Below are 17,570 nucleotides of genomic sequence, written 5' to 3'. Positions count from 1 at the left end.
GGCAAGCCACACTTGGACCCCACATGGTATACACACAAAAAGTATGGCAAGATTCCCTTAGGCTTTTCACCTTGTGGCTCTCATTTTGATAAACTAACCTTAGTCAAGTTTGGCAAAAATGTGTGGCAAAGTGTGGCAATGCTAGTCCTAAAACCAAACAGCCCGGAAGTATAGAATGCAAGGCACCACACGAATGAAAACCTCGCAGACTGGATGCACAACTTGCCGGTCTTTGAGTACCATATTCTCAGGCATGGTCCACTCCAAAACACACCTGGTTCACTTAGACCACTAAACCGGTCTAGTTTATACACTAATAAAATATACATAGAAGACAAAATAAATAGATAGAACCAAAACAAGCAAACAATATTGTAGCGAATACGAAGGTAGTGGGTGCCAAAACCAACAACTTTTTAAACTTCATACATAGAAGACAAAATGTTATCTAATTATTTGATGTGATAAAACAGTATTCCCTAGCGAGCAGCTTGATAAGTAATTATTTTTCCAGTATTTATTCATGCAACAGTCCACCTTAGCCACTAATGACTCAATGCTGCTCTAACTTCCTCTAGAATGTTATCAAGTGCTTCATTGTCCCTGACCTTCAGCATCTGGACCATGAGGCACTTCTTGATTTGTTCTGGATCCTTGAAAATGTGCAAAACCAAAGTCAGAACATATATTTAGCAAATATATGACAAGCGAAAAGGTGTGTGGATCCAACAAAGTCAATGCCTATGTTCCTCTCTGCTGCGTCGCTAGTAATCTTGCAGTGTGTAAGATTACTAGCGACGCACCAGAGAGAAACACATGCACTGAGTTTGTTGGATCCATACACTTTTTTAATTTGGAATTCCATGCCCAAGCAGGGGCGCCCGAGGCAGACTCGGTTATCTCAAGAAAAGCGCACCAAGGCGCTGATTGACACTGGGGTGCTCGAGACTTTTCCAAAATACGATGTGTTCCAAACCCCTACAATGGTAACTATTCTCATTCTTATGAATTAGAATGTTTACTATGTTTGCCATTTACCTGTGTCTACCCATTGCAGTATCTACTGCCACTGGCTCTCGTGGATTCCTCCTAGGGGCTAATTGTATTGAATATGAAAAAGAGGAGGACTCTCCTGATTGGTTATTCAAACGAGACATTATTTCATTTAGAGGACTTTAATGGTAGAGAACCGTAGAAGGAAGCCCTATTAGTGGAGCAAGAATTTAGCAGCATGTTGCAACAGGAGGTCCTTGGTAGGAACACCCAATTTGTGGAATGACCCGAACAAAAGAACATACATGTTACACCTCAACGGTAATATTTTAAATTGGTCATGCACATTAGAAGCACACTCATATATCTATTAAAATATGGATGTATTTTTGTTGATAGCATGGACCCATGATTCAAAGTCTTACAGAAGATGCCCCACCTGTACGAAACTCATTACACATGTGTTCCTGAACAGAATAATCAAATTAAGTGAAAATACGTTTTCTTGACTACATACAGTAGAAGACGATACCAACATTTTCTGACAAACAGGGAGGGGGAGCAAGGAATTTATTATTAAGCTACTCTTAGGGTGTTATCTTTTTTGAATAAGATAATTGTAATCAGACAATATTTTGTCTTCTATGTACGAAGTTTCTTGTCGACTACATCTATTACTACTATTTGAAGAGAGAACTTTTTTTCCCTAAATCCACATGCTTGGTGTGCCCAGGTTGATAAGTACCATCAAATTATCCCACCTAATTATATCTAACATGGATTAAACTAACCCATCAGTAGGTTAGCAATTAGCAAGTACAAATCTAAGCAAGTACAAAAGTAGCAATATCTGTCCGGCACCCCGATGCTAGCTAGGAATCACCCGTGGTGAACACATCATATTACAACAATTTTTGCAGATAGCATCTAGAATGATACATTGTGAGACCACACCACATAATATTTCATTCTTGATTGAAAAAAACGAGAAAGGGAAACAATAACATGCTACACATGCCAATTACACTCTCCAAGAGCGAACCTCTTGGAGCCCTCTCGTGATGTCCACGACATCACAAGAGATGAGCGATTTACTGTGCAGACGGTCATACACGCACTGGATATCAGGAAAAAGAGTGGCCAATTGGGCACACCTTCCTTCGATGCCCCATCGCCGCTCGTTTGGTTTGTCCAGAAGGGATAGAGAAGAGAGAAACGGATCGCCCCCATTCCCGATTCACCACCGTCCCAATTCCTCCCCCTCTCCCTCATCTATCGCCGCCACCACTCACCAGCGCCTTCCTCCACAACCTACAACCCAACCCTTCTCTCCTCCGCTCGCCTTAACCCCACCACCGGCGCGCTCCTTCCACCCCCCTCGTCCAGATCGAGCAGCAAGTCCGGATCCACGACCACGGCGGCGCGAGCGCTCCGATGCAGGTTCAAGCCACGTGAGGTGGTTGCTCGCTGCGGCTCTTGCCCTTGTGCCGATGCCATGGAGAAGGTGCCCTCTCCATCACTTCTATGTGTTGGTTGTGTAGTGTGGCACGCTCCGCGGGCAAAAATGTTGGATAGAACCATGGTGCAGCCGCACCTACGCTCAAAGCCACACATCTGTTGGGCCCCATCCCTGGGATTTGTGCCTGACGGCCAAGGTAAAACATGGCGGGAATGGTCAAAAGATAGTTAGCAGGCCTATAGATTCTAATAAGATCTACTCCATGCTAGAATAAAATAATCGCTAAAATAATCAAGTTTGGTCCATACACTTTCTTTATTGCTTCGTGATGCACAATGGCTATGGGCCCAGACTTGCATGGATGCCTGAACAATCGCTGCAGATAGTAGTATATCAAGCTAAATCGGTTTTTTAATGTTTCAATTAGACAAATTTCTGTGCATCACAGCAAAGAAAAAAAAGGCAGCAATAGTTTCCAGAGAGAATCAAAACTTGAGCATGGTAATGTAGCTGCTCCTGTTGCTATTCTTCTGTTTTCCGATTTTTTTTTCATTTTTCTTATTTTTGTTTGTTTATTTTTCCTTTATTTTTTCTTTTCTGTTATGTTTTTATTTTTTCGTGCATACATATCACCCTGAGCTACATTATTATTGGGAAGCCCGAACATGACTCTTTTTTAATTTTCTTTCTTGGTCTTGTGAGCTACAGTGTTATTGGAAGGTGTGCCACATTGGAAGTCTAGCCTGAGAAGGCCTACAAGCAATATGAAAAAAAAACTCACTGTTTGAATGCCAACGTAAATGATGGGTTAACTTAAAGAGTACTGAATCATAAAAAATTGAATGCTAATAGGGCCCATATCCCAATGGGAGGTGTACTACATCCAAGGGTGTTGACCGTAGGTGCGGCCGAGCCATGGTCCTAAAACTCAGCTCTCACTCCGCGGGCTGATGGGCATGTTGAGCCAAGGAGGGGCGAACGCTGGATGCTGGTGATATTGATCGGGTACTGGTATGAGGACGAACGCTGGATGCTGGTGTACGAGTTCATGAGCGCCGGGAGTCTAGAGACGCACCTCTTCAAAAGTGAGTTCTTTACTGCTTTCTATTTTCACACTAGTAGAAAAGGGGGCTTTGGTCCAGGCCGGGTAAGCCCATTAGTCCCGGTTCAGTCCAGAACCGGGACCAATGGATGCATTTATCCTAATTCGTGCGGCTAAGGCATTAGTCCCGGTTCACCTGGGCCCTTTAGTCCCGGTTCGTGCCACGAACCGGGTCTAAAGGGTGCGATGCCTAGTCCCGGTTGGTGCCACCAACCGGGACTAATGGGCTTTGAGGCATTAGTACCGGTTCATGGCACGAACCGTTACTAAAGGTCCCATTTTCAAACTCCCCCCCCCCCACGTGGACCGCCTTTTCAGTTTTAGAAAAAACAAAAGAAAATGATGGAAATGCCAAAAAAATAAAATAAAATAAGTTTCCCATGTGATATGTGGTCTAGTTGTTGGGAAAATTTACAAATATGAATTTTGACTTTATTTACAAAATCTCTCTGGAATTTGTAAAATGGGCATAACTTTTGCATACGAACTTGGATTAAAAAGTTTTTTATATGAAAAATCATCTATTTGAAAAGTTACATCCGATGGAGACCGCCTACGGCCTGTTTGCAAATTTGTAGAATCCTCAAATTCCAAAAGGAAAAAAAGTTATGCTCAAATTTCAGTTTTTTAAAATTTCATTAAATCTGGTCAAACTATGGTCAAACTACTTATTCAAGAAGTATTAGTGTTACTAAATAATTATTCAAGAATATTAGTGTTATTAAATAATTATTTCAGTTTTTTTGAATTTTGGTCAAATCTGGTCAAACTATGGTCAAACTGTGGTCAAACAATGGTCAAACTACTTATTCAAGAAATATTAGTGTTACTAAAAAATTATTGTTTTTTAGAACAATAGTTTCAAACTCAAACAGTGAAATATGTGACTTCATGCTCAAGCTAAACTCCTGAGGGTTAATAGGATTGACATCTTACTATTGTCAGGAAAACAACGAGTGCAGACTTGGAAACGAGGGAGAATAGAACCCGGAAGTTAAGCGTGCTCAGGCTAGGGGAGTGTGGGAGGATGGGTGACCGTCCGGAAAGTTAGATGATTTGGAATGATGAGGGATGATTAGAGATTAAATTGAGCAGTGATGAGGGGTGATTAGAGATTAGAGGTTAAAATAATTCAAAAATTTGAAAATAAAAAAAAATTCAAAAAAAATTCAAAAAATAAAATCAGAAAATTTCCTTTAGTACCGGTTGATGTTACCAACCGGGACTGAAGGTGGACCGGCCACGTGGAAGGCTTTTAGTCCCGGTTCTGGTTTGAACCGGGACTAAAGGGTCAGGGCATTAGTACCGACCCTTTAGTCCCGGTTCAAGAACCGGGACTAAAGGCCCTTACGAACCGGGACTAAAGGCCTTTTTTCTACTAGTGTCAGTTGATCAGTCTAAGGATTAGTACATTTGGTGGTTTTTGAGACCAGCAAGATAGAGACAAATGTTAGTGATTTTGGTCCATTAGCGATGAGCTGTTCTTGTCCCTGAAGTTTCTTTTCTGCAAGTCAAGTAAAATAAAAAATGTATATAAACTATAAAAATGGGGAAGTAACATCACAGCTGAGCCGACAAGTGGGCGCTGGGGGCCGTATGTCATCGATTAGTATTTTCCAACTCGAATGGTCTTTGAATGGTAGGGTTCAGTTCAGATTTTATATGTTTTATGTGATGCTCAGTGTCCTGCATTCTGTGTCTAAGCAAGTATAGAGTGGAAGCCTGCCATGGTTCAGTTTGAGAGTCATAAGGGGTTTATGCAAGAACAAAGCGAGAAGAAACAAAAGAACTTATTCCCTTCTGCACCGCAGAAAATTTAGTAGTAATTAAGAAGATAAGTACAACTGGGGTATTAATTAACCAAAGCTAAATTTTACCCATGATGATCGAATGTGCACTATGGGGAACCGATTCAATGTGAGATACCCAGAGCTATATGTGCTCTTCCTCTCCTATCATGGATGGATAATATGCTACTCCGACTGTTAATTGGATGTTGCTGAATGTTAAATATTCGCATTATCTAGGGCGGCACGCTATCATGGAAAAGAAGGTTCATCCCACAATCTATAAGCCTGTCCCAATCAAAGGGAACCTGGCCAAATAAAAAATGTGTGGCTAATTTAGTGTGCAATCAAGTGACCATTTAGGCTAACTGAGTACTGGCAAGTGTTCAAATTCCTCTCTAGCTAGATGCATGTTAAAGAAAGATTGATTTACAGGCCATGCGGTTGACCAGGATATTATTACCGAATGAAATTGGAGCTAATCATTCTGTGCCCCATCATGGAGTTGTGGCTGGAAATTCCATGCTACCCACGGCCACATGCCATGCAACATAAAACACAAGGAACCGATTGCTCTCTGCCTTCCAAAGGGACAATTCTTTCTCTTTTTAAAGTCAGACGAATGTAGATATTGGATATTTACTAAAAAAACTGGATATTTTGGATTAAAAATCAAGTATCCAACCAACTTCTTGGTGCTTATAGTTTACAACTCTTGGTTAATGTGGAGTAGGAAACGGACCTGAAACATCCTATTTCCTTCAGGTATAAATGGCTCCCTCCCATGGATGACAAGGATGAAGATCGCTGTCGGTGCGGCCAGGGGTCTTGCCTTCACAAACCCTGAAACATCCAATTTTCGTCAGCCTTGGGTGTTCAGGTACCTGCTTTAGGCCCTGGTTTCCTTTACTTAAGTTTTGTAGATTTATTTTTCTTAGTTTGATGCTATGCATACATTGTTTGATGTCTCTTGGGTTCAGGGTTGGTGTATTGGGCACAAGAAAAAATAGAGGATGACACACGAGGTGAGTTTACTTAGCAAGTCAAAAGCGTTGCCTTTTCTGTAAATACCCATGGCAATACAACACACATGCAGTTTTTTCTGAAACTCTGAAAATGCAACCGTAAACAACAATTTTTTTAATCTTAATTTCCAATTTGATCTCTATTGTTCTTCCAGTTGCTTAGTTGGTTAGAATAGGATGGTGTAAATGAGAGAACCCTGATGTGTGTGTTTATTAAGAGGAGGCACTCGGTAGGTGGGGATTTAGAAGAAGCTAGCAACTGATAGATAACACGGAGCCTTCAGTATTTCTCAAAAAAAAACATTCTCACTGTAGGCCTCGGTTTTTTTCCTTTTGAGGTTCTTTTTACATTTGTTTGTATCCATGTTAAATTAGCGGTTTCGTTATTGCATCATGCGATACTCTCTGTGGTAGACATTTTTTAATTATTATACTCTGTTTCAATGAGCTAAGAAAAAAGAAACCTGAGAGGTCCTGATATTCATGGGCATTTGTTCCTTGGAGTTTAGTCATTCCTTTTTTTCTTCAACTCCGCCTATGTTGTCTCAACATAGTCGGTCCCAAGCCCGGGTAAAGGAGAAGGGTTGTGATAGGCTTGGCGAGCCAACGTAAAAACTCAGCCACTCTTATGGAGATGAAACCCAAAAGATTTTCGTTGGGGCATAACCCTCTCAGCGACGCGCTACATCGGAACCCGGGTGTGGTGGAAAATGGGCAAGGGCCGGGCCATCACCCCCAAGGTGGCGCAATGTATCTTGATCCGGATACGGTGACAAGTGAGCGAGGATCGGGTCGTCGCATCCTTAGTGGCGCGCTACATCGGCGCCCGGATGTAGTGGAAAATGGGCAAGGGTCTTCGCATTTGACTCGACGAGTGCGAAGGGTAAGGAAGCTAGCCGGGCCTAGGAGGATTCGCTTAGGTAGCTGGAACGTAGGGTCTCTGACAGGGAAGCTTCGGGAGCTAGTTGATGCAGCGGTGAGGAGAGGTGTTGATATCCTTTGCGTCCAAGAAACCAAATGGAGAGGACAGAAGGCGAAGGAGGTGGAGGATACCGGCTTCAAGCTGTGGTACACAGGGACGACTGCAAACAGAAATGGCGTAGGCATCTTGATCAACAAGAGCCTCAAGTATGGAGTGGTAGACGTCAAGAGACGTGGGGACCGGATTATCCTGATCAAGCTGGTAGTTGAGGACTTGGTTCTCAATGTTATCAGCGCGTATACCCCGCAAGTAGGCCACAATGAGAACACCAAGAGGGAGTTCTGGGAAGGCCTAGAAGACATGGTTAGGAGTGTACCGATTGGTGAGAAGCTCTTCATAGGAGGAGACCTCAATGGCCACGTGGGTACATCTAACACAGGTTTTGAAGGGGCGCACGGGGGCTTTGGCTATGGCATCAGGAATCAAGAAGGAGAAGATGTCTTAAGCTTTGCTCTAGCCTACAACATGATTGTAGCTAACACCCTCTTTAGAAAGAGAGAATCACATCTGGTGACTTTTAGTAGTGGCCAACACTCTAGCCAGATTGATTTCATCCTCTCGAGAAGAGAAGATAGGCGTGCGTGCCTAGACTGTAAGGTGATACCTGGAGAGAGTGTTGTACCCCAGCATAAGCTGGTGGTTGCTGACTTCCGCTTTTGGATTCGTGTCCAGCGGGATAAGCGTGCCAAAGTCGCTAGAACGAAGTGGTGGAAGCTCAAGGGGAAGGTAGCTCTAGCGTTCAAGGAGAGGGTCATTAAGGAGGGCCCCTGGGAGGAAGGAGGAGATGCGAACAATGTGTGGACGAAGATGGCGACTTGCATTCGTAAGGTGGCCTCAGAGGAGCTTGGAGTGTCCAGGGGAAGGAGAAGCGAAGATAAGGATACCTGGTGGTGGAATGATGATGTCCAGAAGGCGATTAAAGAGAAGAAAGATTGCTTCAAACGCCTATACCTGGATAGGAGTGCAGACAACATAGAGAAGTACAAGATGGCGAAGAAGGCCACAAAGCGAGCTGTTGGTGAAGCAAGGGGTCGGGCATATGAGGACCTCTACCAACGGTTAGGCACGAAGGAAGGTGAAAGGGACATCTGTAAGATGGCCAAGATCCGAGAGAGGAAGACGAGGGATATTGGCCAAGTCAAATGCATCAAGGACGGAGCAGGCCAACTCTTGGTGAAGGACGAGGAGATTAAGCATAGATGGCGGGAGTACTTCGACAAGCTGTTCAATGGGGAGAATGAGAGTTCTACCATTGAACTGGACGACTCCTTTGATGAGACCAGCATGCGTTTTGTGCGGCGAATCCAGGAGTCTGAGGTCAAGGAGGCTTTAAAAAGGATGAAAGGAGGCAAGGCGATGGGCCCTGATTGTATCCCCATTGAGGTGTGGAAAGGTCTCGGGGACATAGCGATAGTATGGCTAACCAAGCTTTTCAACCTCATTTTTCGGGCAAACAAGATGCCAGAAGAATGGAGACGGAGTATATTAGTACCAATCTTCAAGAACAAGGGGGATGTTCAGAGTTGTACTAATTACCGTGGAATTAAACTGATGAGCCATACAATGAAGCTATGGGAGAGAGTCATTGAGCACTGCTTAAGAAGAATGACAAGCGTGACCAAAAATCAGTTTGGTTTCATGCCTGGGAGGTCGACCATGAAAGCCATTTTCTTGGTACGACAACTTATGGAGAGATATAGGGAGCAAAAGGACTTGCATATGGTGTTCATTGACTTGGAGAAGGCCTATGATAAGATATCGCGGAATGTCTTGTGGTGGGCCTTGAAGAAACACAAAGTCCCAGCAAAGTACATTACCCTCATCAAGGACATGTACGATAATATTGTGACAAGTGTTCGAACAAGTGATGTAGACACTGATGACTTCCCGATTAAGATAGGACTGCATCAGGGGTCAGCTTTGAGCCCTTATCTTTTTGCATTGGTGATGGATGAGGTCACAAGGAATATACAAGGAGATATCTCATGGTGTATGCTCTTTGCGGATGATGTGGTGCTAGTTGACGATAGTCGGACGGGGGTAAATAGGAAGTTAGAGTTATGGAGACAAATCTTGGAATCGAAAGGGTTTAGGCTTAGTAGAACTAAAACCGAGTACATGATGTGCGGTTTCAGTACTACTAGGTGTGAGGAGGAGGTTAGCCTTGATGGCCACATGGTACCTCAGAAGGACACCTTTCGGTATTTGGGGTCAATGCTGCAGGAGGATGGGGGTATTGATGAAGATGTGAACCATCGAATCAAAGCCGGATGGATGAAGTGGCGCCAAGCTTCTGACATTCTCTGTGACAAGAGAGTGCCACAAAAGCTAAAAGGCAAGTTCTAGAGGACGGCGGTTCGACCCGCAATGTTGTATGGCGCTGAGTTTTGGCCGACTAAAAGGCGACATGTTCAACAGTTAGGTGTGCCGGAGATGTGTATGTTGAGATGGATGTGTGGCCACACGAGGAAGGATCGAGTCCGGAATGATGATATACGAGATAGAGTTGGGGTAGCACCAATTGAAGAGAAGCTTGTCCAACATCGTTTGAGATGGTTTGGGCATATTCAGCGCAGACCTCCAGAAGCTCCGGTGCATAGTGGACGGCTAAAGCGTGCGGAGAATGTCAAAAGAGGGCAGGGTAGACCGAATTTGACATGTGAGGAGTCCGTTAAGAGAGACCTGAAGGATTGGAGTATCACCAAAGAGCTAGCTATGGACAGGGATGCGTGAAAGCTTGCTATCCATATGCCAGAGCCATGAGTTGGTTGCGAGATCTTATGGGTTTCACCTCTAGCCTACCCTAATTTGTTTGGGACTAAAGACTTTATTGTTGTTGTTGTTATCTTCCTTTCATTTATTTTTTTTTGCTTTGTCTTCGCCTTGACACTGTATTGTTTCGCAGGTGCTGATCTTGGTGTCGATTGCTGCCTCGCTTTCCGTCCGCTTCAGTTGGTTACATGTTTCTTGGGAGTTCAGGTAGTTGATTCACCCCCCAATTTACACGATCTACTCGGGAATAAACGAATGATATAATTATGATGTCAATTTGGTCGGCAAATACTGCTGCTTCTAGAATCTGAATGTACACCCTCTACGTTTCTTTGGATAAGGCTATTAAAGAAATTGTAGGCCTTGTGTTATTCAAAGAAGCGTTACAATAGCTGCCTGAACTATTTCCCTAGCTGTACATGACCATTAGTCATTTGTCTTGCTGTAGTTGAAAAGTTCCTAACATGCTGGCATATTTGCCCTGCAGGATTGGGCAATGGGATGATAGTGCAGTATCCCGCATTGCACATATAATGGTGGGCATGCTAGCCGGAAGTCTAGCTCACGTAACTACCAAGGTATTTTTGCATAAGGCTCTTATATGTACTCCCTCCGGTCCTTTTTACTCTGCGTATTAAGTTTGTCTGAAGTCAATCTCATCTAACTTTGATCAAGTTTATACAAAAAGTTATTAACAATCACATAACAACACATTTATTATTAGATCCATCTCGGAATATATTTTCATATTATATTTATTAGATGTTATAGATGTTAATATTTTCTAATATAAATTTGGTCAAATTTAGCAAACTTTGACTTCAGACAAAGCTAATGTGCAGAGTAAAAAGAACCGGAGGGAGTAGTTTTCCAGTTTTAGTTATAGTCCCACTGTCCCAGCATGTTGATTACTAAATTCATTTAGGTTTAGATTTGATGTGCAATGCTATATTCAGTTGTCTTGTCTTCTACTGCAAGAGCCTTTTTGTGTTGTTTTGCCACCTCATCTTCGAAGTCTCATTCAGAACCTGAGTAATAACAGTGAAACCACTGAGAAGATTGTTCATATTCTTACATGATACTCTATATCTTGGATGTGAGCTAATAGAGACTGTTGCAGCACGCAAGCTATCTCTTCATGTTTTATGTGTTTTGCTTATATACCTGGCTGTTATTATGGGAAGTAACCAATGGTATAGTGTTGCTTCACCGAAAACTCATAGGCGCGCTCGTCCTCGCCTGGTCACGATATCATTCACCGTTGGATGCCATGCAGATCTGACACAGCAAGCTTTTGTGGGGCATAGCCGATTTTAATAATGTAACGGGTTGGACAATGATACCGTGACGTTGTTTGGATGCTGACGGCCGCATCCGCCTCGTACGCTTCAGTAGGTGCAGCAAGTGTGCCAAGAACCCACATAACTGCTCATTGATTGGTCTTAAGCTAGAAGTAGTCGTTCCGAGCTAGTATCACTCCGGTGTGGAGGTTCCATCGCTCGCCGCGTCTTCTGCTACAGGCGGCCACTCAATACTTCAGCTAATCACCGCGGTAGTACAGGCACCGCCGGATTTCCCTCCCAAGCAGCTTTGGAAATCAAGCATTCAACATCTGAATGGGTTCCTGCTCCTCCTCCCAGTACACAAACTCCTACAGTTTTATTCAGGCGGCTCACTACGACATTGTTTGCTCTTAGAGGAAAAAATTCAGTACATCCCGGTGTACAGGAAAGTTTGTTTATTCAGAAACAAATTTTTTTTTGCACAATCTTCAAAACTGCAGTATCAACTACATGAACCTCATGCAGGCAGCACCTTGTGAAGCGCGATGTTAGGATTGTGGCAAGTGTTCCTACGGTACCCAACCAGCCAACACCCCAATTTGTTCATGTCAGCTCTTTCCCCAACTTCTTTGGCATGTCGACCCGGTCAGGGCAGGTCGTGCGCTTTCCTCCATTTCTTCCTACATATGGTACATAACCGGGTTTACTTGCTTGAACCACACCCAACTGTCTCCCCAATATTCTCGTTCTGTTTCTTCTTTGAGCTCTTCAACGCTCTGTCATCGAACAGAGGCTTGTCTCGACTGCTAGTTGGTCTCTCTGGCTTGTGTTTCCGAAGCGGTGCCAACAGGCCAGCTAAATTACCGATGGCACTCCCCTTGACCTGAGCAGTACATTTATCGGTGGAGTAACCACCAGCAGAATTCAGAACCAAACAAAATAGTTTTGTGCGATGTACCTTCACAGCATGCAACACAATAGCCCGCTATGCTCGAATTTTCCACATTCGTAGAGAAACTCTGATCTTCCATGCGCACCTCATACATGATGTGGCACCATTTATCATGCTTCTCTGGATGGTGTCGTCCGCTTCACGGGTTATTTTACGCCTTTCTCTGCCTCTTCAATCTTGTATTGCTGCCTCCTACCAAACTTCTCGAACATTGCCCGAGTGTAAATCTCTTGCGTGCTGCTCCAGAGACGTATCATTGCAGGGCACTCACATCAGCACGATCTAGTATTGCTCTTCTCTTCTTTGGCATCCCCTGGAGCAGACATAAGTAACCATTTCCACAGTCAGGAAATATACACAACGGGTCAAAAAAACTTTCTGCTGGCACTTACCGAGCAGCTGCACACAATCTCTTCCATACATTTTATGGGCTCAACATTCAATCTCTCTTGCTGTACCGGATACCAAATCTAATTTTCCGAGAGTACACCTGTACAAGTTGTACAGGTGTTGCTCCGGGAGCAACGGCCGCCCAGTCTGTCGAGAGCCTCTGCTACGCCTCGAGTGCAGGCCTGCCTGATCCCCCCCCCCCCCCCCCCCCCCCCCCCCCCCCCCCCCCCCACATCTGGAAGAGCGGAAACGCCAAGGTTTTCCGCAATCAAGACCTCCCTCCCCCTTGAAGTAGTGCGCTGCATCGCTGCCGATGTCTCTCTCTGGAGATGGAGATGCTCCCGCACTATATGCAAAACTATCTTAGAATCGTGGGTGCAGCGTTTTGCTACCTTGCTGTAGTTTCCTGGTTCCCAGTCCCCGGTGGGGATTGTAAGGGTGTCGGGGCCTCCCTACACCTATCTCTCTCCCTCCCTTGTATGACAGGCTCTTTTTGAGCTGATTATATGAAAATTTAGGTGGGCAGTCTTTTCTGCCCCCTCGGTGACGTTTCAAAAAAAAAACCAAGTTGTACAGGTCGTATGCCTGACCAAGCAGAGTCGAATGTAGCCCCAACTCCATGAACAACTAAATTGCGTCTCTTCTTCTCTGCTAATCCTTCAAAAGTCTTCTCTGGTGCACATACCCTCCCGGCGCACAGCAGCGGTGTTCAACGCGAACTCTGCATTCAAAGTTTCAAACAGTAAATCATCATATCGACTCGCTTGTAATCGCATCTCAAATCGCCGGCACCCCTTGACATGGGCAACAGGACACCATCACTGCGGGTGGAAGCTCACCTTTTGCGTTCATCCTGATGACGGTGGGTCGTCTTTGCTCGTCGACTGGCCGGGAGTCCACTAATGCGTTGCAGCTGTCTGGCAAACCATTTAGATCAAGAATCGTCGACACGACATCAGGACAAACTTCTCGGCACGAGTTGCTCGCGGCCACTGACAGCCCTTCACTGATCCATGGAACAACGGCAGGAATGTGTGTTGCTTCTTTTGGGGACCCCAAATTTTTAGGCTAAAATAATAATATTAAAACATATAGGTGTGAGTTTTTTTAGTTGACATTATACAAAAGATACGCTAGGTGTGGTGTTACATTGCCAACAATTTTGAAAACAGTGCGTACCGAGCAACCACAAACGATCTTCTGCATGCATTTTGTTCTCTCAACATGCGTGCTCTTGCCGTACCTTATCCTGAACCTAATTTTCCAGGAATACAGATTGTAAAAGACACATGTCATGGAGTTTCTCCTATAAAGAAAAGTCAACGAGGGTTAGCCTTTGGGTTGGTTTCATTTTTTTTATTTTTTTTTATAAAAGTCACGTGCCTCCCCGAGTGAATTGAATTTGTTTCCAACAGCAGGGACCAGGGACAATGACTGTGGCAGTCTTCTCATTTGCATAACCTCTCAATGCTTTCTCCAGGGCACTTATCCCGCCAGCACATGGTGGACGTTCAGTTGGTGCATGCCCAACGCGAACCCTGTAACGTTTTGTAGGTCCATTTTTTAGTGATGCATAATCAAAAAATCTGGGAATAATTGACAGGTTTTTTGAAACAAAGACGCTAGAAACGTCTGGCTTTAAATTAATAAAGCCCACAGACACCAAGTTCAACAAGATACAACTAAGGAAGATTAAAAGTAAACGTTCGGTCCACGACCGTCATCCAAACCGCTGCATAAGGTTCAACACGAAGGCAATACTACATCCGAACAAAGCATCCATCGCGGAAGACCTAGCTAACATAAACTCCCACGAAACCTCCAAAAGCTTCAGCTGCTCGGCGGAGCTTGCCTTGCCAACACCTGGATAGTCTTGATGCGCGTCATGACCTCCGACATACGCTCAGCATCGCGCTCCTTCCCCAGCGGAGTCCACGTCTGTCACGTCCATGTTTTTGTCTGCAGCACGGATCTTGGCGCTTTCCATGGAGGTCAAGTCCCCGAGCTTGGCCTTGGCGCGCACGCTAGGAGCCCGAGTCGCCACCGGAGTCGCCCTGGATCTCTTGGCCTTGGATGCCGGCCCTGGCACCTCCAGAGCCGCTCCTAGCTCACCCCCCAACGCCTCAAGCGAACCCGCAGTCTCCTTGGCCACCGTCTTGCTCCCAGGCTTACTCCCAGCAGTTTTCTTGGCCTGCCGACCGGAGCCGCTCGACATGCGCCTGCCCGAGGCCGGGGTGAGGTCCGAATCCACGTTGAGAACGTAGCCCGCCACCGAACCCCCACCGCGCGCAGGGGAAGCAGGCAAGGTGCCTGTCTCTGTCGACGCCATCGGCAGAGGCACGATTTGAGCTGTCAGGTTGGAACCATACTCGTCGAAGGATGGGTCCAGGGAGCGGGCAAAGGGAGGAAAGCTAACAGCAGTGTCTTGAGTTGCAACCAGTCCCAACTTATCCCATGTCTCTGTATCAATAGAGGTGTCTTGAATACTGTCTTCTGGCTCCTCCGCCATCTCGCCCATCACCACGTCGCGACCAGCCAAGGCCGCACCAGGGCCATCCGCCTCCTTCTGGGGAGCCGCAGCCGAAGATTTGGCCACTTTCGCACCATTGGCGGCGTCCTTGGAGGGGAAACCCGTAGATGACCCAGGCTTGGGCGACCCGCCTTTGCCTTGCTGGCCCTCTGGAGGGGGAGCGGAGGGGCCCGCCCCAAGAGCCCCACCGCCGTCTTCCAGACGCCGCGGCATCCGCTCCAGCTCTACTTTGATCTGGTACCCTTCGTGATTAAACCACACCTCAACTGTGCCATTAAGTTTTGCCGGTGTCTTGCAGGCGAGTTTCATCCTCACAGGTCCCAACTTAATGAGTGAGAGCTCGTCGACCACGATCGGACGGCCCAACATCTTGAACGCCTCCTTGATGCGCTCCATCTTACGGTGTTTCTCAGGAATCCCGTGGAGCCGCACCCAAGCTTCTGGCATCACCAACAGGGGGATCACCTCATTCACCACATCACGCACCCTAGCAGTGATATCATTGATAGAAAGGAACAGTTTGCCACTAGTCCGAGCCATATGGAGGAGATCTGCGGAAGGAAACACCACCATAAAATCGTCCTCTCCCACTTGAGTGACTTGCCAGTCCCAGTCCCCCATGACCATGTGCTTGAGTTCTTGTTTGAGGACCCGCAGGTTCAGATGGCCCGGCTCGGCAGAGAGGATAGCAGCGTTGCCAGAAGATAGCTGCCGCGGCTCCTCGGGGTCCTCCTCCTCTTCGAACTGAAGGTAGAAGAAACCTTCCCCTGAAATAGCGCTTCCCATAATCTGCACGCACGGCTGCCGACCCCTTATCGGGCAGTGCGCAGAAGCATGGCTTTCTTCTTTGCACAACACACACAAGGGCAAGAACGTGCACTTAGACCGGAAATCTCCAAGTCTCCCACACTTGAAGCATTCCACGTCCGGTGCCTCCGGCGCGTCCTCCACCGGAATGGGTGTGCTCGCCGTGCCCTTCGAGCCAGGGGGCACGTCACCGCCATAGGTTCGGCAGCCGCCCTGGATCTCTTGGCCAGAGGATCCCCGTGGCCACCACCACAGTTGGGGTGTCCCATCGGCTTGCGCTCGAGCTCCCGTCGACGCGCCATCTCCTTCTTCTTCTTTTTTCTCTCTTGCTGTTGGATCCACCATGCGGGAGGAGGACCCCAATCCCCCTGGCGCCCTTCTTCCTCTTGGAATCGCTCAGATCTGCTACCTTGCTTCGCACGCATCGCCTTCTTCGCCTTCTCCCGCAGGTCTCGCTCACGCCGCCGCTCCCCATCCAAGTCCGAGGCCTCCATAGGCCGCTTCTCCGCTCGCCGGCCGCTCATCACCGCCGCCGCGAACGCCACACCTCTTTTTTGGATGCATAATTGACAGGTTTCACTAAATGTTATTATACGCCATGACTGCAGGCTCACATGAGGCGAGTTTCAAATACGTTTTCAGCAGAAAAACAAGTTCAGATAGTGACATAATGCAATCTAGTTCAAGGGATATAAGAACTACGGATTCAGTATCATATTCACAAACCTTTTGGTCCAGCCGGGCGTCTGAGGATCATCTTTGCTAGTTGACTGCTCTGAGGTTGGAGCTGACAGTGTCGCGCCCCTGCAAGCGCTGTTGAAATCTGCTTCCAAGCGCTGCCTCACCCGCGTCGCCGATGCTAGACTCGGAGGGTGTGCAGAGGAGAGTTCCAGTGGGTTCGTTTCGGAGTATGGAGTCGCCGCCGGTAAGATCCCACAGGGGAAATCTATGGAAAAGCAGAGAGCATACCAATAAACTGATCTGCTACATACAGCATGCCCAACTACAAAGGATGAAGCAGCGGCATGGAACATACCTATCAAGGGGATCTGATAGGAACTCGAATCCATCGTGTTCCACACCTCCGCCATCGCCATAGCTATGAGCTCTGGAGCATTGTGTGGCGCCGCAAGGGATATGTTTGTTTTTTCCCTTCAAGGGCCGAGTAAAGAAGGGGAGAGGTCGACATACGGCGTCCCATTTGCATATCGATTTAAAAAAAGGGCGTTACTTGTAAATTGTAATGTTTTACGGACCGTCAGGTTGCATCACGTACCAACAGCACAGAAGAAGGGCGTCGTGACGGTTCCCCCATTTTGCATGGCGCCGTTCTCGTATCATACTTTTCTCCATCCGATCGCATTGATTTCGTACGTGGATGGGGCGCTGTCTCATTGGCGCACGTTCCAGGAGCAGGCGAGCCCGTCCTCTCTATCGCCCTTCTTACTATGCTATCAGCCATTTTTTGACTTTTTAACTTCGCTACCA

The 17,570-nt window shown here is 46.3% G+C and overlaps 1 protein-coding gene across 10 annotated transcripts; it reads right to left on the bottom strand.

Moving 5' to 3' along the window:
* Window positions 1-383: 383 nt before the first annotated feature.
* On the bottom strand, window positions 384-17,355 carry LOC125516011. 10 transcript variants are annotated; one of them, XR_007287206.1, is made up of 5 exons: window positions 17,119-17,281; window positions 16,809-17,028; window positions 13,925-14,283; window positions 13,585-13,813; window positions 13,033-13,466 (listed from the first exon to the last, which is right to left on the bottom strand). XR_007287206.1 is itself a non-coding variant. In XM_048681498.1 (4 exons), the coding sequence occupies exons 2-4, from the start codon at window positions 16,837-16,839 to the stop codon at window positions 546-548; spliced, it is 240 nt and encodes a 79-aa protein (XP_048537455.1). In that variant the 5' UTR covers window positions 16,840-17,028; window positions 17,119-17,292; the 3' UTR covers window positions 384-545. The 10 variants fall into 10 exon arrangements, 5 of the variants coding, with proteins under 5 accessions (XP_048537455.1, XP_048537453.1, XP_048537454.1 ...); XM_048681498.1 differs by lacking the exons at window positions 13,033-13,466; window positions 13,585-13,813; window positions 13,925-14,283 and adding exons at window positions 384-653; window positions 6,084-6,184 and having other exon boundaries at window positions 17,119-17,292; XR_007287207.1 differs by lacking the exons at window positions 13,033-13,466; window positions 13,585-13,813; window positions 13,925-14,283 and adding exons at window positions 11,783-12,286; window positions 12,362-12,668 and having other exon boundaries at window positions 17,119-17,272.
* Between the last annotated feature and the right edge of the window lie 215 nt (window positions 17,356-17,570).

This window comes from Triticum urartu, chromosome 6 (genome assembly GCF_003073215.2).
Source record: "Triticum urartu cultivar G1812 chromosome 6, Tu2.1, whole genome shotgun sequence".
Lineage (NCBI taxonomy): Eukaryota > Viridiplantae > Streptophyta > Magnoliopsida > Poales > Poaceae > Triticum > Triticum urartu.
Note: the sequence above shows the minus strand (reverse complement) of the source record. Positions and strands in the feature narration are given on the sequence as shown.